We start from the raw sequence: 19602 nt of genomic DNA, 5'->3' as shown, positions 1-19602 counted from the left end.
TGTGGAACTGCAATTTCCCTAAGCTGTACATTCAATATGAACTAATTTGTGGTGTTCAGATTTATTTTTTTTTAATATATGGCTTCCCTTAGTCATGCAGCAGCAATTTCCAATGTGTGATGCAGTTTAGGGATGTAAGAGGCAAACAATAAATAAGACTTTTAAAAAAAAAATGCATTTGTTCTCTGTTTTATTCAAACACTCTGAAATTCATTAATTTCGAAAATTATGAACAGGAAAGCATCCAGCATTTATAAAAGAAAATACTGGCATCTAAAGCCTATATTATTTTTAAAGGCATTGGAAATAACATTTGCACCCTTTGAAGGGAGAAAGGGAAAAACTAGTCATTTGTGAGGAAATTGTGCATTTAAAATCTAGCTATTAAATGCTAGATTTTATTTCATTTCTCACAACTGTTACATTGTTTTGAAGACTTTAGATGCTATTTGTGTGAATTAAGTACATGCTAAAATTGTAGAGGATCACAGTGTTGCAGAGGTCTATTTACAGTGGCAGTACTGAGCTCATGAAATGGCTGACTGACAGACCAGTATTAATAGTTAACAACAAGTATGATTTTATTTTTCACTTTTGTCTTGCATAAGGTTAATTGCATTTATTGAGATAGTTTGGTGTACTGGTTGGAAGAGCAAAGAGCAAATTTAAATACTAAGAAGCTGGTTTGTGCTCTAGAAAATAACTGGGCATATAAAAATTACAGTAAAATTGCTGTGGCATTATGCAGCAAGCCTGTCAGCCTACAGGAAATCACTATTAACGAGAGGAAAGAAGCTTCATAGCAATGATGACCAGAGGTAACAGCTTTATTCTGGATAAGAGAGTTTGTTTCACACTGTGAAGAACCTCTTAGCAAGGTTTAAGCACTTCTTCAGAGCAGGTCTTTGCAGAAAAGCTTTGTTGCCAGGCATTGGAGGTTTGAACAAAGGGAAAAGAGCAAATTTCACTGATTTTTATCCTTTTTTTTCAGCTCCATTTTAAGTGGATTTTAAGTGGACAGTTTTATTGGTGATTATATTTTATAGGTTGGTTTGAAGTACTTGTCAGCAGGATCCATAGTTTGCTTTCATGTTGGGGAGTCAGGTGTGTTTTTGGAAAGCTGGATCATCCTTCCATTGTAGTTATTTCCTCAATATGACTTTTTGTTGGTAAATTTACGTATTCTGTCTAAAGAGAAAGAAAATTTGGTACCATGCAGTATGCTACAAGTCAGTATCATTCTGAACATTAGTTTCAGCAGTATCAAAGGCTTGGTCTTTCAGTACTTAATAAATGATTGCAAGGCAGGAGAAAACAGTTTTAAGGATAGTTAAAGAATGCTTCAGTGGGCCTGATCAGTACTAGCTGTCAGCAGGAGAAAGAGCAGAAGCTGATTTAGACACTGGACACCCTTAGCTGAGACAATAGAAGGAATTCATTCAGTCAGTATTGCCTGAATTTTCCAAATTGTCTAGACATGTAGATAAAATATTTTGGTTGGTATTGCACATTTTAGCATTGGCTAACCTGGAGTTCCAGGAGAGAACATGCTGCTAGGTAAGATCGTCGTACTCGGAGAGCATTTGGAGTTTAAAGTTGTGAGGGAAGATAAATAATTCAAGAAAAAAAAACCCAAATACAATAGTACAGGTAGGGGAAAAAGGTTAAAAAAGCGAGCTTGCTGTCATACTGAGGGTATGTTGCAGAGCCACATGGGTGTCCTGTGGGCTTTTTCCCTAGGAAAGCTGAAGAATGGGTAAAGCACTGCAGGGCTTTGTGGTCATGGTGTTTTTGGGCTACTTTACTGTTCTCCAAGGAAAACGCACAGAGTGTGTCTTTCATGTTCTTTGGATATATTTAACTACAGGCAAGAGGTGATGAAATTCAGTAATGGTGAGGAAAGCATATGGGGAGAGAATGCCTAACTAGAAAGTCAATTGTCTGTAGTAAGATGAGTAAAATAAAATGGATTAGAGGAATGCAAGTTGTCTGATGCACTGAATGATTTTGTTGGTCGGATCATAAAGTAAATAAAATTGGCAGTTCTTTAACATGAGTGTTTTAAGGATGCAGTGCAGAAAGTTAAGTTTTTTAAATCACGAGCTTTTTCAGCAATATAAGGAAAAGTATTGTGTAAAAGGAGGAAAAATGAGAAAATGTGAAAGGTCATTGTGTAAATAGAGGCAAAATGAGGAAATGCAAGCTTTTAAAAGACGTGATTAGCAAAGGATATTTCAGGTTTCAAAATAGCTCAAAAATCCATTAACACTAAATGTCAGGGAGAGTGTTTGGTATTCAGTGGAGGAGAGCTTTTGAAAATGTGCTTTTTGTACTTTATTATTATTTTAATAACTTGGAAGAATTCCAAGCAGTCAGTGTTAAAGGTACTGAGTTTGGAGAGAAGAGGTAAAATAAAATTTGGTTTTAAGAGTAGATCAAACTGTTTAAACATGTCAGAATCGTATGAATTATCTTCACAGCACCAGTTGGCAAGTGTGACTTAACATGAGGGCTTCACTTAACTCGGGCAACTGCTGCTGCTGCTACATTGCTCCCTGCATGGAAGTGCCACAGTTTACAGACCTCATCCACAAAGGCCTGTGGATTGCAGTGGAGTGATTTGAGTGTGTTTGGTAGTATATGCACAGGAATTTGGAAGCCACTCAAAAACTCACACTTAGGAAAAGCAAGCAATCAGTATGAATTTTTCCAAAAACTGCTTGTTACTTTCCTAGCTATTATTATTTAATATGATGGACTGTGGACTGCTGCTGCTCTGTAGCCTTAGCTCTGGCAGCCTGGTAGGAAGTGAGATACCAGGAATTCATGACTTAAGGTGTATGAGGAAACCTATCTAAGTCACATTCCTACCTGCTTTCTATGAAAGCCAAAGGTATAGGACCAAAGACAAATTAATCAAGATGACAAGCTGGTATACAGTTACCAAAACTAGAGTTTTAATAGTCAGAGATTTGGGGATTTTTTGTAAATGATCGAATGAAAATTCCACTTCTGGAATCCTTATTGGAGTGCATGGTGTTGCCTTCTGAATTTTAGGCAACTAATGACTAGCCTGATTTACTGACTTCAAGTATGTCTTTGCTTTAGCCAGCTGACAGAAAGCGTCCCCTCACTGTGCAGTCACCGTAAAAACTATTGCTCAAATGGATGGATTTGAGAAGCATGAATAGTTTGAAGCCTGTTTGTCGTGATGTGTGCAGAAAGAAGAGTTACTTGCTGTTGACAGTGTGCAGGTAAGATACTGTGAAGAGGAAAGAAGTGAGGGTAAAAAGTAATGGATTTTAAATGCGTTAAACCAAGCTATTAAAAAGGCTTTTTAAAAGTAAGTCCAAATAAACATGCAGAATAGGCTGCGCAGGGATGCTACAGTATATTGGTCAAATACAATTTGCATCAGACACTGAAATTGCAAATCCTGTGTTGAAGAAAGAGGAAGGTTAGTTTAAGTCTTTCCAGCCCTTAGTGATTTGCACTAAGTGTGATGGGATTTTTACATGGGTATAGGTCAGGCTTATGAAATATATATTCACATTATATTATGACCATTGATGTTTGAAAACGCTAATGGAAAATGCATCCTCACTTAGGTTATTTTTAAAGTATGAGCAGCAATCTTGCTAAGCTGGTACACACAGAAATTACATGTCTTAGTAAAAGTGAAAAGTCTGGTCTTAAAATACGTCTGCAAATGCCTCCAGGACGATCTTTTGTTTTAGTGTTGGCATAGAGCATTTCGTGTTTCAAAGCAGCATAGTTTGCATGACAGAAACTGGTTTTGGACCAAATGTTAACATTTTTATAAGTCAGTTCTAGTCTTTGGCCTGTTGTGGTTTGTAGTTAACAAATTTAACTGAATTGAGAAGAAATCATACCTGGATAACATCATCAGCTAGTGCATTGAATTTGTCTCTTGGTTGTGGTATGGGAGGAAATATGTTCTTGAAACTGCAGTACCTTTGGGTAGAAAATGGGATTGTGGATAAATTGAAAACACAGCTAATATAACTTACACAAACATTTTGTGTTGTAACTTAAGGACATTTTTTACTTTCAAGATTGAATATCTATTGCTTTACGAATAAATTGAGAAATAAAATATTTTCTGTGGGGTAACTGGTGGGAAACTATTACACTTAGCATTTGGGTTATTAAATTTTCTTTTGTGATTAGAATTGCAGTAAATACGTTATTAAGAAATTGCTTTGAATAAATCACGTGACATAACTTTCACCACTGAGTGAGAAGTTTCATGAAAATGTGCCAATTTGGATTCCCTCTTGTTGGATACTATATACAGCCAATGGCTTCAAAGCAACCTGGATGTTAAATGCTTAAAAGTAAGAACAAAAAAGCTTTTGTAGGATCTGGTAGAATCAATCACTTAATAACTTCAACATCCTTTCCCACTTAGGAATTTTGCATGCCAAAGGGCCATCCACAGAAATCCTGGTGGTAATAGTTCATGACACTGATGGTCAGATTATTCAAATTTGCATATAGGAAAGTAGGAGGTTGGAGGAATGTGTTTCATATGGATAATACTCTGTCAGTAGTGTCTACAGAAAAAAAGTTGATTTACCTTTTGAAAAGACAATACAGAAGAAGTGTAATTGAGATTGTTCCCAGTGCAATCAGAAATAAAATCACAAAAATAAAGTAATCTTTCCCTTGACCTGAAACAGCCAAGAGAGAGAAATATTTTAGCATGTTGAAAAGCTGCTTTTGTGACTGTATGATGTAATGAATGTGAATTTCACTACATTTTTTGAATGACCTAAAGGACTTCAACTTGACTTCCTTATAGAATTTTGTCAAAAAATGCAGATGGACTTGATACATTTTAAGCCTTTTCAAATATTTAAAATTTAGTGAATTTTTAAAAAAATTCTGGAAAAAGAGGAGAATAAACAGAATTACAGAACAATTAAGAAACAAAATTAATGGAAAGGGTGAAAAGAAAGATGCAGAAGGGGATGAAGTGTGTGGTTAAAACTTAAGAGAACTGAGAGGCAGCCTCATCACAGCAGACCAAAGACAAGAGTGGGTCTGTCTCAGTCTGTTTCTGTAGCCCTTGCATCTGAGTAACTGCTGCCTTCACAATGCCAGCTAATCAAAGGCTCTGCTCCCAGAGTATTGGAGCTACTCCTCTATGACAATAAAATCCACCCAGCTCCTTCCGTGTAATTGGGTAAAAATTAAGATTTTATTCATTTCTGTGACTGTGAGGAAGAAAGGGAAGTAAACAAGATAATACTGAAAAAAAAAAAATTCACAGTCTTACCAAACTCAATGGGTTCACTCCATTCCCCCCAGTTTGAGCTTACGAGACAGTGTTTTCCACGTGCTCTGATTTTCAGAGTGTATCTTTTTTTCTCATTGTAATTTTGGAATTCATATCTGTCATTCCTTACCTAAAAGGAAAGTCATCAGACTCTACATTTTACTTCATAGGCAGGTGTTAACAAAATTTTTGGGTAAATTTTCTGATACAGTTTCTATAAAAAAATAATTTGTATGATTTTTTTTTAGGCATGTTCGATCTTGCCAGCAAAACTCTCTGGTCTTTGAAGGTTAAAATTTTTTTGAAGTTCATTTTGTCTTTGATTTCTTTTATTATGCTTTATGGACACTTTTTTTTTTTGTGTCCTTGTTTGTGGACCCTAAAAAATCTGAAAGGCACAAAGCAGAATTTGAAGTACCCTGTAAACTCCCCTTGCAACCCTCATGGGAATTAAACAGACATGGATGGTGTCTGTCATTGCTAAAAAGATTACATGTTCTTGAGACAATACAATATTTGGCCTCATGATACTTTATACAAATCCTGGAATCTGTCAAGCCCTTCCAACGCTTAGAAGACCACTCATTTGTTGAGGGAAGACTGACAGTATTTATTATATTCCCTAGGATTCTTGTACTCCCTTTGCCTAGCTGTCCTGAGCTAACAATGCAAAAGAGTGTTGCATATTTTTAGTAAGCAAAATGTCACACCTGTCAGAAACAAAATCTATTTGTGCAATAGATGGAATGTATGAAGTTTTGTGAAATGAGTGGAAAATTTTGCCTACCCCATCCAAAAGAGATGTATTAAATTTACACTTAAAGATATCACAGGAACATATTTTCCTGAAATCTCATTGCTACATTGATACAAAACCTGTAGTTCTAGAAGTAAGTGTATTTTCTGTAATGATATTTATGTGCTTAAGTAGGCAAAAACCACAAATTTGTATGTGACAAGAATACTTACAAAAGGAAGCTTTTTCTCTTCTTTGGGTTCATCCTGCAAAACAAAGTCAAACCTTAATTTTTATTATTTTCTTATCAATCAAATATTTCTCTATTTTGTTCTCATTTTCTTGCTTTTGAAGATCATAAGTTATTTTAAACTGAAAAATCAGTCAGATATTATTCTCCAGTAATGTCCCAGAATAACAGCATTTTATGCAGAGTTTTGTCTTTCTACATTTCCTTTTAGAAAAGGAAGGAAACATTATTTATCAGTAGATGTGAGAAGCTGTATTTACCACTAGGGGTATTTTTATAGGCACTATGTGTTCTCATCCATATCCAAATTACACAAGCAATCACATCATTCTACAAACACGGCAGATCTGGAAGCTGTGATTTCACAATAGTTTGCTAACCTGGGGCAGAAAATTGATGTGAATAGCAAATTTACCCTCCTTCCAGTCAAAGTCTCTGTTAGATTTATTCATGCTTAGAGGCTTTCTGTGAAGAGCTACTTACACATCTATGCTGTCAAAATTTAATTAACTGGAATCAAATCAAAAACCTGAATCAAAGAACCTGAAAATTCTGAAGGAAAGGATAAGTTCAAAAATGAACAAACAAATTAAACAGCAGTGACTTTTAGTGATGATCTCAGGAAACATTGAAAAGCTGAGGTCCTGGAAACATCTATCACATGTAATATCAGGATAGCCAGCATTATGGAAAAGTCAGAAAGGCATAACAGAAGGAATGTCTCATTACAGAAAACACACCCACAGTGTGTCTTGGATTATAAAGCAGACTATAGTGCTTATATACACTTATAGACTGCATATAAAACAGGGTGTAAACAAGTTTCTTAAACTTTAGATACATACTGCTGCTTTAGCTGTCTTACCTCTGTTGGCCCTCCTGGAAGGTGTGAGTTCTAGCTGCCATCTCCATGTCAGTACTTCTGGTACCTTCCGCACCTCAAGGGCTGTGAGGCACCTACTGCTCCACAGCAGGGAGCCCTAATGTGCACCGACCCTTAGGAGATATTCCTGCTCCTGTGCAGACACCTGCATTAAGGTGTTTCACTCTAAGAACTGAATTTCCCACACAAATGTAGAAATCTACACTGAACCCCACACATTCTGACTGTAGCAGAGGAAACAAGAGTTAACATGTATTTCTTTCAAATGAACATTTTGACAATACTGCTATGTTGTGATTTATATCTTTCCATAAAACTTTGTAAGTACTTCACGCAAGATCTTACTGTCAAATTATACCAACCAGCTGGAAAGCTGCATGTATTGCAATTGCTCCTTGTACCAATAGGTACCAAGACAGATACTATTAATATGTGAAAGATAAAAAATCCAGATAATCCAAACAGCCTGCAAGCCATTGGTCTTTTTTTAAATAAACAAATGAGATTTAATGATGTGTTGCTTTATTATAGTTGTGTATTTATGTTTAACCCTTAGCTGATCTTTCCTGTAATGGTCTTATGGCTGAGCAATTGCTACCATTGTAAGCTTCTGAGCTGCAGAAGTTCATGAGAGGTGGGATATGAGACCAGCAAAACTGGAGTAGGAGGACACCACAGCTTATGAGAGAAAAATTGACAAATAAAGAAGTCAGAAATTTACCCATTATAGATATTCATGAGCTCAGTACCAAAGACAATCCAGGAAATTGTTTTTACCTTATTTTGTATGCTGATTTCATACTGAAAACACTTTGCTTCTTCCACATGACTTGTATGGGGTGGATGCCACGTAATTATGCAACCTGCTGAACCTTTGGTACAATGGGCAGTGACATTTAATGGAGCAGTGAGTATTTCTGGGGAGAAAATGGAATAATTAATATAGGCATGGTCAGTAAACAGCTACAACTCATGTCTTCACAGCAAAATGCATGTGAAAGTGAGGCAGCTGATGTACAGCTGCATGCTGCTGGTGCTAGCTGAAGTTATCTGGTAAACAGCAGTAAAATACTTCACCAAAACTTGAGAATGTGTCACTGCAGCTTTTGGACATCTGAAGTAAATGAAGTTTGTGTAAAGAAAAGGTGTGAAAGAGTTTGTGCAATTCAGTAGTGCATTCAGCAGAGTGCCATTTTCTTCTACATATGTTTTCCAACTGCGCATTGACAATGTGAGTTTCCATAGGAAAAAGGAAGGAAGTTTTTGTATGTGTGATATTATTCATGATGCATTCAAGGCATCTGAAGTGGAGTGCCTGTGATATAGTTTAGTCAGTGTGACCTGATTTCTCTTGGGACTTAAACACCTAACTCACAGAGATACCCACATAATTAACTAATGCAGTATTAATTTGGAAGCTGAACCCTGAGTCTGGTTTTAGGACATGTAGCTCTTGTGGCTCAGAGAGGTGTGACATTAAGGTATGGTAAAATAAGCTTTTAAGAAAGATGGCCTTGAAAATCTAACCATCGTGTTTCATTACTTGGAGTCCATGTCTAGGTCTACACCTCTTCTCTCAGCAGTTTTTTTTCAGGCTGCCTCTGCCTTTGCTTGTTTTAGTCAAGCTTTGAAGCTATATTCTGTCAGCTGTTGGAAGCAAAGTCTTCCTTGCAGTGCAGGATACTGCAACAGCTACAGACTTTGTTTTAATCTGCTTTCCAGAAAAAAAATTCCCCACTTCCTTATTTTATAAAACAGTAATAAAATAAAATGTTCAATTACTTACCAATTTTATACAGGTCAATGTACTCATCATAGAACTGGATCAAGGAGTCTTTGCTAGACCCATTCACCAGGAAATAAGCTTTTTCAGTCCCTATGCTCACGTTTTGGAAGATACATCCCACATTTCTGCAATTTTCATCTTTAATGTAAAACTCACACTCCATCTCCTCTTCATCTCTGCATACAGCAAAGTATTCTAGTTAAACATGGGCACTGTGATGTGTTGTGTGGAATGAGAATTCAGAACTCCCTGGACCAAAGAGACCTCCTTACCTTGAGTTCTGCCAGTAGAGAAAATACTGTGTGTCTGCTGGAGCTTCCCTTCCTGCCTGCCAAGTGCAGTTCATGAGGAAAATGTTATAAATCACACAGGAGAAGTTTTCAATGGCTGACCCATCCATGCCTGCAAACACAGGAATATCCATGATGAGGAAAAATCATGTGACTGCTCGAAGCTGGAGGATCATGGCACACACTTAGATATGTTAGATAACTGCTAACATAGATAACTATGTTAGATACCTGCAAGCCCAGCTAGTTATTGCTTGGGTTAGGAATGACAACTGAGAGAAAACTCTACTCTCACTTCACTCCACTTTAACTGCCTCTGAACTGTGAAACTTGTCAGTAAGTGAAGCTTTCCACATAAATAGGAAGCACATTGCTTTTTAATGCTATCCATGCTGCTACAGGGAAAGTATTTCTCCTTTTGCAATTAAGGCAGAGGAATTCACTCCTGCTGTGTTTACACAGAGGATTAAAAATCCTGAGACTTTTAAAAGTAAGGTTGGACTTTTCCCTGCTATCCAATCAAGCAGGCTCCTCCTCAGATTTTTCCACCTTCCTGTGGGTGACTTGCTCTTTTGCTTTTCTGGAGCACATTGAAATGGGAACCTTGTTTCTTTTGAAGGTCTCTCATGGCTGGGCTGTGCAGGCATCCTCAGCCTCTTCCTCTCTTCTCCTTCAACAAGTTTTCTGCTTCTTTCTGTGCTATGTCCAGAATTCAGTGAAAGTGTGGAGGCTTCCTCTGCTACTGACTCCAGCCCTCTCCAGTGCCCAATAAAGAGGGCAGCCTTATGGAAGAACAGGGGAATCATCTGGGGCAGCTGCACACTTGGAAAGGAGGGCCAGCTGGGGAGGAACACTGAAGGTTTGTGTGTCCTGGCTTCTATTTTAAGGGTCACCACGGGTGTTTCCACTGTCATTTCTACAGGAAGAGAAGAGCAACGAGCATTTTTCTCAGACATGAGAAAACTGCTAATCCATCACCTCTGTCATGTCTGAAATACCCCAGTTACATACTGCTGCTGCAGCACTGTGGGCTGAGGAATTTTAATGGAGATCTCTGAGCTGAGAAGGAAGGGTAAAATGGGTCACAAAAAACACACCAATAGCCCAGCAGAAAAGCATTCAATAAATGAGCACTAACATCTTAATCTGTAACAGCCAGAAGAGTTATTTGAAGGCATCCTTAAACCACTGTAATTTATTGGCATTTTGGAGCCTTAGTACAAAAGAGAATAATGCAATTATGGACACATTTGTAGTAATACATCTCTTGCAGAGTGATGGAGATATTTATTACAGAGCAAATAATTTTAACAGTTCTGAAACAACAAAAAAAAAGGTTTTAAGAAAATATAGCAGTTGCTCACTGTCCAAGTAACTGTTTTATAAGGCAATGTTTACCTTTAAAATATTGCAAATGGATAAAGCCTTAGCCAGACCATATACATTACCTCCAGGGAGAAAGGTGCAATGTTTTGAGATGTTTGTGTTTGGCACTTCAATGATAAAGAATACCCCTTTGTGCAGAGGCATGTGTATTTCCACTGGAAAGCTGCACAGTGGACTATCCACCTGAAAGGAGAACATGTTGATATTTTATTTATCTGCTTTTCCCATTCTGTTAGATGCGGCTGGCTATGGAAGTGGAACTCAGGAATGTAATTCCTTATGTCTGTATGTTTTTGGCTCAAGAGCTATCTCTCTCCTTTAGTATTCAAGGGTGATATAAAATGTAACTGAGGGATCAAAAATGTAGCTACATAAAAAGCTTTGCTCAGGAACTGGATACTACACCAGTGTGCAACTATTTCAGGAGACTAATAGTAGCCCAGCAGCATAACAGAGGATGGCTAACACATAGTGGAGCCAAAAAAGAATTTAATCAAAGGATTAAACAAAATAAAGGACCTCATCTGACCTGTCCAGGGGTTAAAAATGTCTATGGTGTTGCATGTACAATCTTCAATAAAGATTAAGGCGCCGTCTTTGCTAGACTAGATAAGCCATCTCTATCTCTGTTGAGCTTCCTATTTTTCTCTTTGGATAATGTCAGTTTATAACATAACCTGTGCTATAGGCATGATCTAATTTACTGGGAAACAAGTAAAAAACTTACAATAACCATAATCCATGTCAGTGTTTCTCGGATTTTTTTTTTTGTGGGAGGGTCTCTTGCTCTGTCTCTTTAAAGTCTCTAGGAATCTCAATCTCACAGCCCCTTTTTTCAGCAGCCACATTACTACTCATGATTCGACATAGCTGCAGTTCATTTTTTCTACTTTGGTGTCAGAGTTTCAATTCTTTAGTATGCATTGGGTGCTCATCTCACAGCAAATGCACCCTGGCATTGCTGATGTCTTTCCACAGCCCCTAAGAGATCAAGCTGTAGACTGCAAATAGCCACATGTCAGATGTTATCTGCAACATTCTTTTTTTCCAAACTAAGTGAAATTGACAAAAGGTACAATTATTTATCCTAACGAATAACAAGTTTACCTCTATGTCTGTGTATTCCACATCCCTGTCCATGATGGTACATGTGAACTCAGAGAAATTCCTGCTGCTCTCCCAGGACAGTTCCATTTTTCTCCAGTCCATATTCACATTTGTAATCAGTGATTCCTGTGTGTCTGCTGAAAGTGTTGCAGCATAAGTTCATTAAGGATATGTTATTGCTTTTGTTGAATAGTAGAGGATAGCATCTGTCAGGCTTAAGATAGCAATTGCCAGTTTCATTACAAGTATCTCTGACAAATGAAAAGTTAAACCTCGTCTCTCAGATTATATCTGCAAAAACATACTTACACTCCATACACTGGATGTCAGCATGCAAGGGATGAAATAGCATCATATACCACCAAATCATACAAATGAGTCCAAGAGTATCAAACATATTTCCTTCTCTGGAAAGAGATAATGAAACCTTCAGAAAGAAAAAGGAAACAATAATAATAAAAAAAAAAAAAAAAAGAAAAAAAAGAAAAAAAAAAGAGAGAGAGAGAGAGAGAAAGGAAAAACATGTTGAAGTGTATTTTGGTTTTGCAAAACTTAAATATTTTTAAATATTCTTTAGAAAAGTCAGGCAGAGGGTGTGCTTCAGGATGTCTGGCAGTCACCTCTTCTTTGAAAGAACTGAATAGCCATGATACTGTCTATAACTAAGTAGTTTGAGATAAAGAGGTCACAGACTCCCATGATGATAAGTACACGCACTGTATTCAGTGCAGAGATCACGACTTAAAGTTACTTTTTTCCACATATCTATCCTAACTGTAGCATCAGAAATCAGGTTTTCTTGCATGAAAACAATCATCCTGTGACCATCGCAATGCTGTGCTCTGCATTGGTTGCTAGAATGGTGTTGCTAACACACCAGTGTTTTGGTTGTTGCTGAGAAGTGCTGGCACAGCATCAGGGTTGTCTCTAACCCCATCCCAACGACTCTGCAGAGGCCAGTGGGACAGGGGTGAGCCAGAGGCTGGGAGGGAACATGGCCAGGACAGCTCACCACAGCTGATAGGGATATCCCATATTATATGGCATCACATTCAGCAATAAAACCTGGGAGAAAGAAGGATTGGGGGAGGGATGAGGCATTTCTTGTCCAGACATTTGACTTCCAAAGCAACTGCTATGTGTCCTGTGGTCCCCTGTCACAGGGAGTGGCTGGATAGTGTGTGCTGGGGGGAAGTAGAGAGTAAGGAAGAGGGGGAGTGAGAGAGCAGCTTGGTGGGCAGCTTGGTGGCCAGCCAAGTTCAGGACAGCACAGTATTTTTTCCTGTTTGCTATCACAAACGTGTCTCCACTTTTCAAACTACATAACTCCCACAGTTCTTAGAGATTTGCATCCATACAGAATAGTTTGCTTCAAATTTTTGCTTCAGTGTCAGAAACCAAGGCATCAGATATTCCAGATCACTGTAGGCAATTTAAATTACTAAGGAAATGTGAGTACATGCAAAGGGTGACTCCACATTCATTCATATGCTACGGAGGACTGAGAAAAGCTAGTCAAACAATGGCATCAGCTCTTGTCAAACATTTCTCATCTTATGTACATTTTCCTTTTCTCCAAGGAGGTTAAAACCCTTTAGAAAAGATTTCTCTATTCCCATCTATATTTTTTTCTACATGAAGAAGCAACTCTGGTTAAATTTTTGTTTGCTTTAGCATTAGTGCAGTGCAGCTTTGTAGCAGCAATTTTCTTGGTTACAGGTAGTACTAAGGATAATTCTAAAACTGAATTAAATTCTTACAAACTCAGGAAAAAGAGAAACATGGTAATATTTTGTTACTAGTCAACCCTTCTGTATTAATTTTTATGGTCATTTCAGAATGCTGATTTCAAACTGACTCCGCTTGTGGTGAAAGCAAAAACCCTTCCTGATGTTCCAAGCAAGTAATTCTGTAGTCTTGAATATTTTCAGAAGGCATGTCACATTTCCTGGAAATTGGCTTGATGTGACATGGCCCCTGGGATTCAAGCTGGGCCAGGACACAATTCAGGGGTTGCAACACAGACAGACTCTTCATTGTAACCTGCTTATCTCTTGCAGCATCCATATTTGTAAGTCATCATGCTACAGTAAGGATGTGGCCAAAGCTGCTGGGAAGTGATACTGAAGAATCTCAAGTACAAACAGTATGGAGGACTGGCCATGAAATGCTCTGTGAGATATTGGTCTGAACAGTTATTTCCACTTTCCCATGCTCTCAAGGACTTCCCCAGAAATGCACATGAGAACCTTGAGACCTGTTGTCCTCCCTAATCATATTTTTCTCTATTTTGTTCAATCACTCGACATTTTCCCCTTCCTTTCCTCATTGTATGTTTCTTTTCTAGGCATTTGTTTTCCTACTCTTTGGTAACTGTCTGCTCACCTTTCCTTCATTTTCTTTGTTTCATTTTTCTTGATATCTCCCTTTCTCTATTCTGATTACTCCTATGCTTTCAAAACCTCCCTCCTACACATGACTGCAGCCCCATATTGTAAATACCCTTCATGCCTTCTCATGGAAGTGCTCCTCTGGGACACTGTCATAGGAATCATCCTGTCTGCTTAGAGAAGTGTTTGCTGGCACCATTGTCTCCATCCTCTGGACATTTAATTGGACATGCAGTGGGAATAGCAGGGCCTGTAAGCATTCACTTTCCTCTTAAGAAATGGCCATTCCAGCTGAATGTCCCAACTCATAGCCAGATCCTCAGGGCTTTTTCTGCCTGCAGGCAGGATGAGCAATATAGGAGCTGTGGTGATCCCTTAGCCATTTAGTTGAGCAATCCAGAGCTTCTGTGTAGTGGCCAAACAAGTGGCTCCTGTATTTTTAGGAGTTTTCTGCCTCTAGGACCTCCACCCTCTTTCAGACTGGTCTTCTTCAGACAGATGTGGTAAAGCTCTCTCTGGTCTGAAGTCACCTCAGTGTTGAATGTGCCAGAAAGAACATTCATGTCAAAATAATTGTGAGTGTTATTTGGAGGATCAGACCAGAAGATCCACACATATTCTGTTGTAGGCAGTATTTCCTCATATTTCATCAAAATAGAATTTATTAGGATGAAAATGCCCAAACTAGATTATTTTTTTTCTGCCTTGATTCTTTCCTCTTTCTCCCCTGGCCAGCCTCAGAAGTGTGTGTCTATCCTGCTACACAGGGGAGGGTCCCAGGGTCTCCTCAGGCACTTGTTTTCCAGACTCTTCAGTTCTCTGCTCACTCCCTGGCTCTCTCCAGGACAGTTTGTTATAAACCAAATCTATCCACCTTATCAATGTATTCGAAGTAAAATACAGTCAGGTAGTCTGTAGTGGTTTCTACAGAAAGCATGCACTAAATACTGACTTAAGCACTATCAGTTCTTACCCTCTTAGTCTATTGTTTTTGCTCTTAGGCTGTGAGTGCAGACTGGTACCAGAAAATGTCACCTGTGACAGGACTTACTTGCTTCAGTGTCTCTAGGAATATTACTCCTGCCCATGATAGACTTCCAGAAATGAAACTTTGTATTTTACCCACAGGGTAATGCGAGGATAAACTGATACTTATACATTGTCAAGATAAGGAGAATATAATACACTGGCTAAGCCTTCCTGGAAGCACTGAAATAAGAATAGAAACCTTACAATGCATACCAAGCAATGAAATATTACTATCAGACTTCTGCCTAAATACCACTGTTTCAGTTTTCAGGTCAGTATTCTGATTCCTGTAGATGATACAAAACTGGGAGTAGTGGGTGCTTATGTGACTGTTTTGCTTCAGAGGGACCTAGAGGAGCCGGAAAAATGGCATGACAAGAATCTTTTGGAACTCAGCAAAGGAAGGTGCTGAGTTCTGTGCTCCAGGAGGAGCAACCCTGGCACTAGCAGAGGCTGAGATCCACCTGGAAAGCAGTTTTGCAGAGACAGCACAGGCTGACCATGGGCCAACAATGCGCCCTTGCAGAACAGAAGATCAAAGGCACCCTGGGCTGCATGAGGCAGAGTGCTGCCAGCAGGAGGTGTTCCTGGAGTGCCTGGTCTTGTTCTGGTATCCCCAGAAGAAAGATATGGAGCTACTGGAGGGAGTTCAGCAAAGATGATTAAGGGCTCTGACATATGAGAGGAGGCTGAGAAATCTGGAATTGTTCATCCCAGAGAGATGAAGGCTCAGCAGGATGTTTTCCATGTGTACAAATACCCAGCTGTGGGGAATGAGAAAGAGCCAGGCTCTGCCCAGAGCTGACAAGTGACTGGACAAGAAGCAATAGGCAAAAATTGAAATAATGGAAATTCAACTTAAACACAAGAAAACACCTTTTGCTGTGAGGTAGTCAACTACTTGAACAGGTTTTCCAGGAAAGCTTTGAAGTCTCCAGTGTTGGAGACACTGACTGGATAAAGCCCTGAGCAGCCTGCTGTAGCTGACCCTGCTCTAATCAAGGCTTGAGACAGGACAATTTCCAGAAGTGTCTTCCAGCCTCAACCATCCCATGATTTTGTGATTTACTTTTTTCCCCCCAAAGAAATAGAAATCTACATATTTCTAGTTAGAGCAATTTATAGTAAGGATACAGAAAATAACATTTCTTTCAGTTACTGAAAAATAGATGTCAGATAAAAAATGTCAAATAGTGCAGTAGATATCATAGACATTTCATAGTCTTCCTTGGGTCATGCAGAACTCTTTAGAAAATTTGTATATACACATTTCTACTTTTAATCAAATAGGCAAAAGAATCCTCAACATTTTCTCTAAAATGCCTTAAGGTCAAAGGACACTAATCCAGATTTTGTACATGTATGACTGTACCTAACTTAATCCCTGGAAAATATTTGAATCCTGCAAAAAGTCCTCTGTGGCACAAAAAATCAACACACAACATAAAAACACATACCTTCTCTTGAAAAACTCTCCTCATTTATCTTGTTTGATCTTGGTTTGCAGCAATGAGGATACTTGCAGTTGTATTCGCATGCAGAAATCTCTAAGTGTTTTCTTCTGCCAGTTAGCTTTGTTTTAAATAACAAATGCTGCAAGTTAGAAAGCTGCTCAGTTTATCATTTCCCTTACTGCTTTTTGAGCTTTCTTGAGTTTCCTGATTGGCAGATGCTAACAACTTCACATGAAGAGATCATGCAACTAACTCTTCCTTCCTGTTATGTCAGATGAACTAAGCATTAATAGTCACAACATACAAACATATTACCCAAAAATACAGAAATACTCAATAGAATCACAGTATATCAACATGCTCATAGAAACACCACTTCTGTAAATAAACAGACTTTCATAAATAATATGTTCTGGAAACAACAGCAGTGTTGTGTGACTGGTCCATGTTTAAAGTGACTGCTTGTATATGTTGGTTATGGCCCCTGCACGAGCCCAGGCGAGGAAGATCAGTCCTTAGCAGATATATATAAACATACATACATACATATATATATATATATATATATATATATATATTTAAACAGCCAAGAAAGATCTGTCTGGCATATTTGCAGGCAAAGAAATGACAAGAAAAATACCAGACCCAAATTTCTGAACTTTCTCACTGCCCAGCTGTGGGTTGTTTTTGTTCTGTTCATCATGGGCTACAATATCATGTTAGGTGAAAATGTGTTTGACTGCAGAAATTAAAAGAAAATGTCCACAGCATTTACTGAATAACATAATGTCACATTTGCAAAAATCTTTGCAGTCATGTAAATATGTGAAGAATAATATATTTTGTTTGCTTTAACTTCCAGCAGCTTCAGATGTGGCTCTGTCACTTCCCCCTTTGTTTTACATGACATCTGACATGCAGTTATGTAATCTGCATGTAATGGATTTTTTTTTTTTTTATTTCCTGCTGTTCTTGAATGCTTTTAGCAAGCAGGATTTCAGTTAACCCCTACATTCGACTCCCAGGACAGGCACAATAGAAGGAAGGTGAATGATTCCCTAGGCTTCTAAGGAGAGATGGAGGATCCTTAGTAGTTATTCTGTTATAGGAAGATCTATTTTTAACCCCACTATCATTGAACCAAAATTGTAGGGTGAGTTTGTTTGTTTGGTTTTTTTTTGGCTAGTGTATGTGCTCAGATCCACCAATTGCAAACTACTTCACAGACTTCAAATTTTAAACATCTTTGCTTTTCAGTCCACACTGCTCAGTCTTTCCCACCTTTACCCAGTGATTCCCACTGGAAAGACATGTTAATATTATTTTCCATTTCAAATCCTTGGGTGAAAAAACCTAGGTAAGTGAAATGAGCAACAGTTTGTCACAGTATGTGTGAGGCAGGGCTCAGCTGCAGAATTTTGTCTCTAGAACCACATACTGGGACTGGTTCAGTCCTTGTCAGCTTTTCCAGTACCTTGGGAACAGGACATGTGTGTTTCAAATCTACTCACAAAAGGACTTCATTCACTATTCTATGTAACCTAAAAGAAACACATCCAGTACATGTGTAGCCCCAGTTCAGTGAGATCTGAAACTGTCTGTTCATCAAATATGCTCTTCTTGTGTACCACTGCCACATTGAGTAGATTTTTTAAAGCATTATGCTTCCATGCCACGCATATTTGTGATGCAAACTGTGTGTCAGTGTGCCTGATTAATTTTGATGAGGGGATTTGCAGGCTGTTGTGATGGTATGTCTGGTGAGGTTCAAGGTGACATGAAGGTGGCACCTGACCAGCGCCTTCAGGCTGCCCAAACAGTGGCTGAATTAGTTTTAGCAGATCCATTTGTAAGCCGTATGAGGAGCGGCTCACCATCTCTGGCAGTGTTCAAGAAGTGACTGGATGTGGCACATAGTTACATGGATTAGTTGAAAAGGTGGTGGTGTTAGGTCAAGGATTTGACTCAATGATTTTTGACGTATTTTTCAGCCTTAATCATTCTGTGATTCAATAATTTTGAACTGTAACCTGGACTAATTTATCAGGTTTCTGTCTGTAACACCTTTCCTGATTCTGTTAAGTATGTTATCCTTTTTCAGGAGAAAGCAAGAAACAAGTGAGGAGCTTGTTTAAGTTCTATTTAACAAGACCCCAATGCCATCTCTTGAGTATCTTGATACTGTCTTTATTATACTTTACTAATCTCTTCCTCACATTAAGCCACTGAATGGTTGTTCATCGCTGATGGCTAGGTTTTGGGGACTGGAGCCAAACTATGCCTCACTCTGGCATTTTTTCCCAAGAGAAGAGTTACTGCACAAGGTTATATAAACCAGTGTAGTCTGTTACAAACCACCTCTCTTTTAGCAAGTTATTGTGAACATTTCCACTTTGACCACTGCTGCATACTGGGAAAAATACAAAGATGATTTACAAGTTAGAAATTTGCTTTTTTTGTTCTGACCAGCGGCAAAAATCTTCCCAGGTGAGTCTTTGACCAAAAGGTAATCATTAACTGTGTCAAAGGCACTAAGTGTGCTGAAAGCTGTTTGTGTTCAGCTACAGTATAAGCTGGAGAAAGTACAGCACTGGAACATGTCCAGGAACAACTGTTCCCAGCATTAGTTTAGCCAGGATTTACAAGTAATGTCCTGAACAGCTCCTGGACATAGTCCAGAGGTTAGCTCAGGCCAGTGCTAATTTCTAAAGGTGGTTTGCATGTGTCCACCTTATTCAGAGGTTTAAGAAAGCATGTCTGGACTCTTCCATTTGATTTGGCCCCTGTGCAAGAAAGTAGTCCCAGAAATGTTTAGTCTAATAGTAAAACATCTAGTATCATTATAAAATTAGTCTAATAATCAAATAGAAATGTTCAAATATCTAGTGTAAAATCTGAGTGAATCTCATTTTTCTCGTTGCCCACGTGTACTTGAACAGCTCCAAAGAAACTTCTAGTATGAATTGACCCATTTTTGACAGTAGAACAA

The 19602-nt window shown here is 38.4% G+C and overlaps 1 protein-coding gene across 7 annotated transcripts; it reads right to left on the bottom strand.

Annotated features, from left to right (window-relative positions):
- Positions 1–16905, bottom strand: LOC131578708 (granulocyte-macrophage colony-stimulating factor receptor subunit alpha-like). 7 transcript variants are annotated; one of them, XM_058839033.1, is made up of 13 exons: positions 16617–16902; positions 12050–12167; positions 11741–11877; positions 10696–10816; positions 9230–9359; positions 8958–9133; positions 7949–8088; positions 6272–6304; positions 5303–5432; positions 4601–4694; positions 3894–3975; positions 3155–3262; positions 1–1188 (listed from the first exon to the last, which is right to left on the bottom strand). In XM_058839033.1, the coding sequence occupies exons 1-12, from the start codon at positions 16638–16640 to the stop codon at positions 3161–3163; spliced, it is 1287 nt and encodes a 428-aa protein (XP_058695016.1). In that variant the 5' UTR covers positions 16641–16902; the 3' UTR covers positions 1–1188; positions 3155–3160. The 7 variants fall into 7 exon arrangements, with proteins under 7 accessions (XP_058695016.1, XP_058695893.1, XP_058694175.1 ...); XM_058839910.1 differs by having other exon boundaries at positions 1–3262; positions 11741–11874; positions 16617–16903; XM_058838192.1 differs by having other exon boundaries at positions 1–3262.
- Between the last annotated feature and the right edge of the window lie 2697 nt (positions 16906–19602).

This window comes from Poecile atricapillus, chromosome 1 (assembly GCF_030490865.1).
Source record: "Poecile atricapillus isolate bPoeAtr1 chromosome 1, bPoeAtr1.hap1, whole genome shotgun sequence".
NCBI classification, from domain to species: domain Eukaryota; kingdom Metazoa; phylum Chordata; class Aves; order Passeriformes; family Paridae; genus Poecile; species Poecile atricapillus.
Note: the sequence above shows the minus strand (reverse complement) of the source record. Positions and strands in the feature narration are given on the sequence as shown.

Excerpts from the sequence above, each read along its gene's own strand:
- LOC131578708 (XM_058838192.1), bottom strand. The coding sequence starts at position 16,640 with ATGAGGAGAGTTTTTCAAGAGAAG. Across the intron at positions 9,134-9,229 it reads CTCTACTGGCAGAACTCAAG|AGATGAAGAGGAGATGGAGT; the intron begins GTAAGGAGGTCT and ends TGCTGTATGCAG. Across the intron at positions 3,263-3,893 it reads TAGCTGATGATGTTATCCAG|TATCTTACCTGCACACTGTC; the intron begins GTATGATTTCTT and ends TCCTCTTCACAG.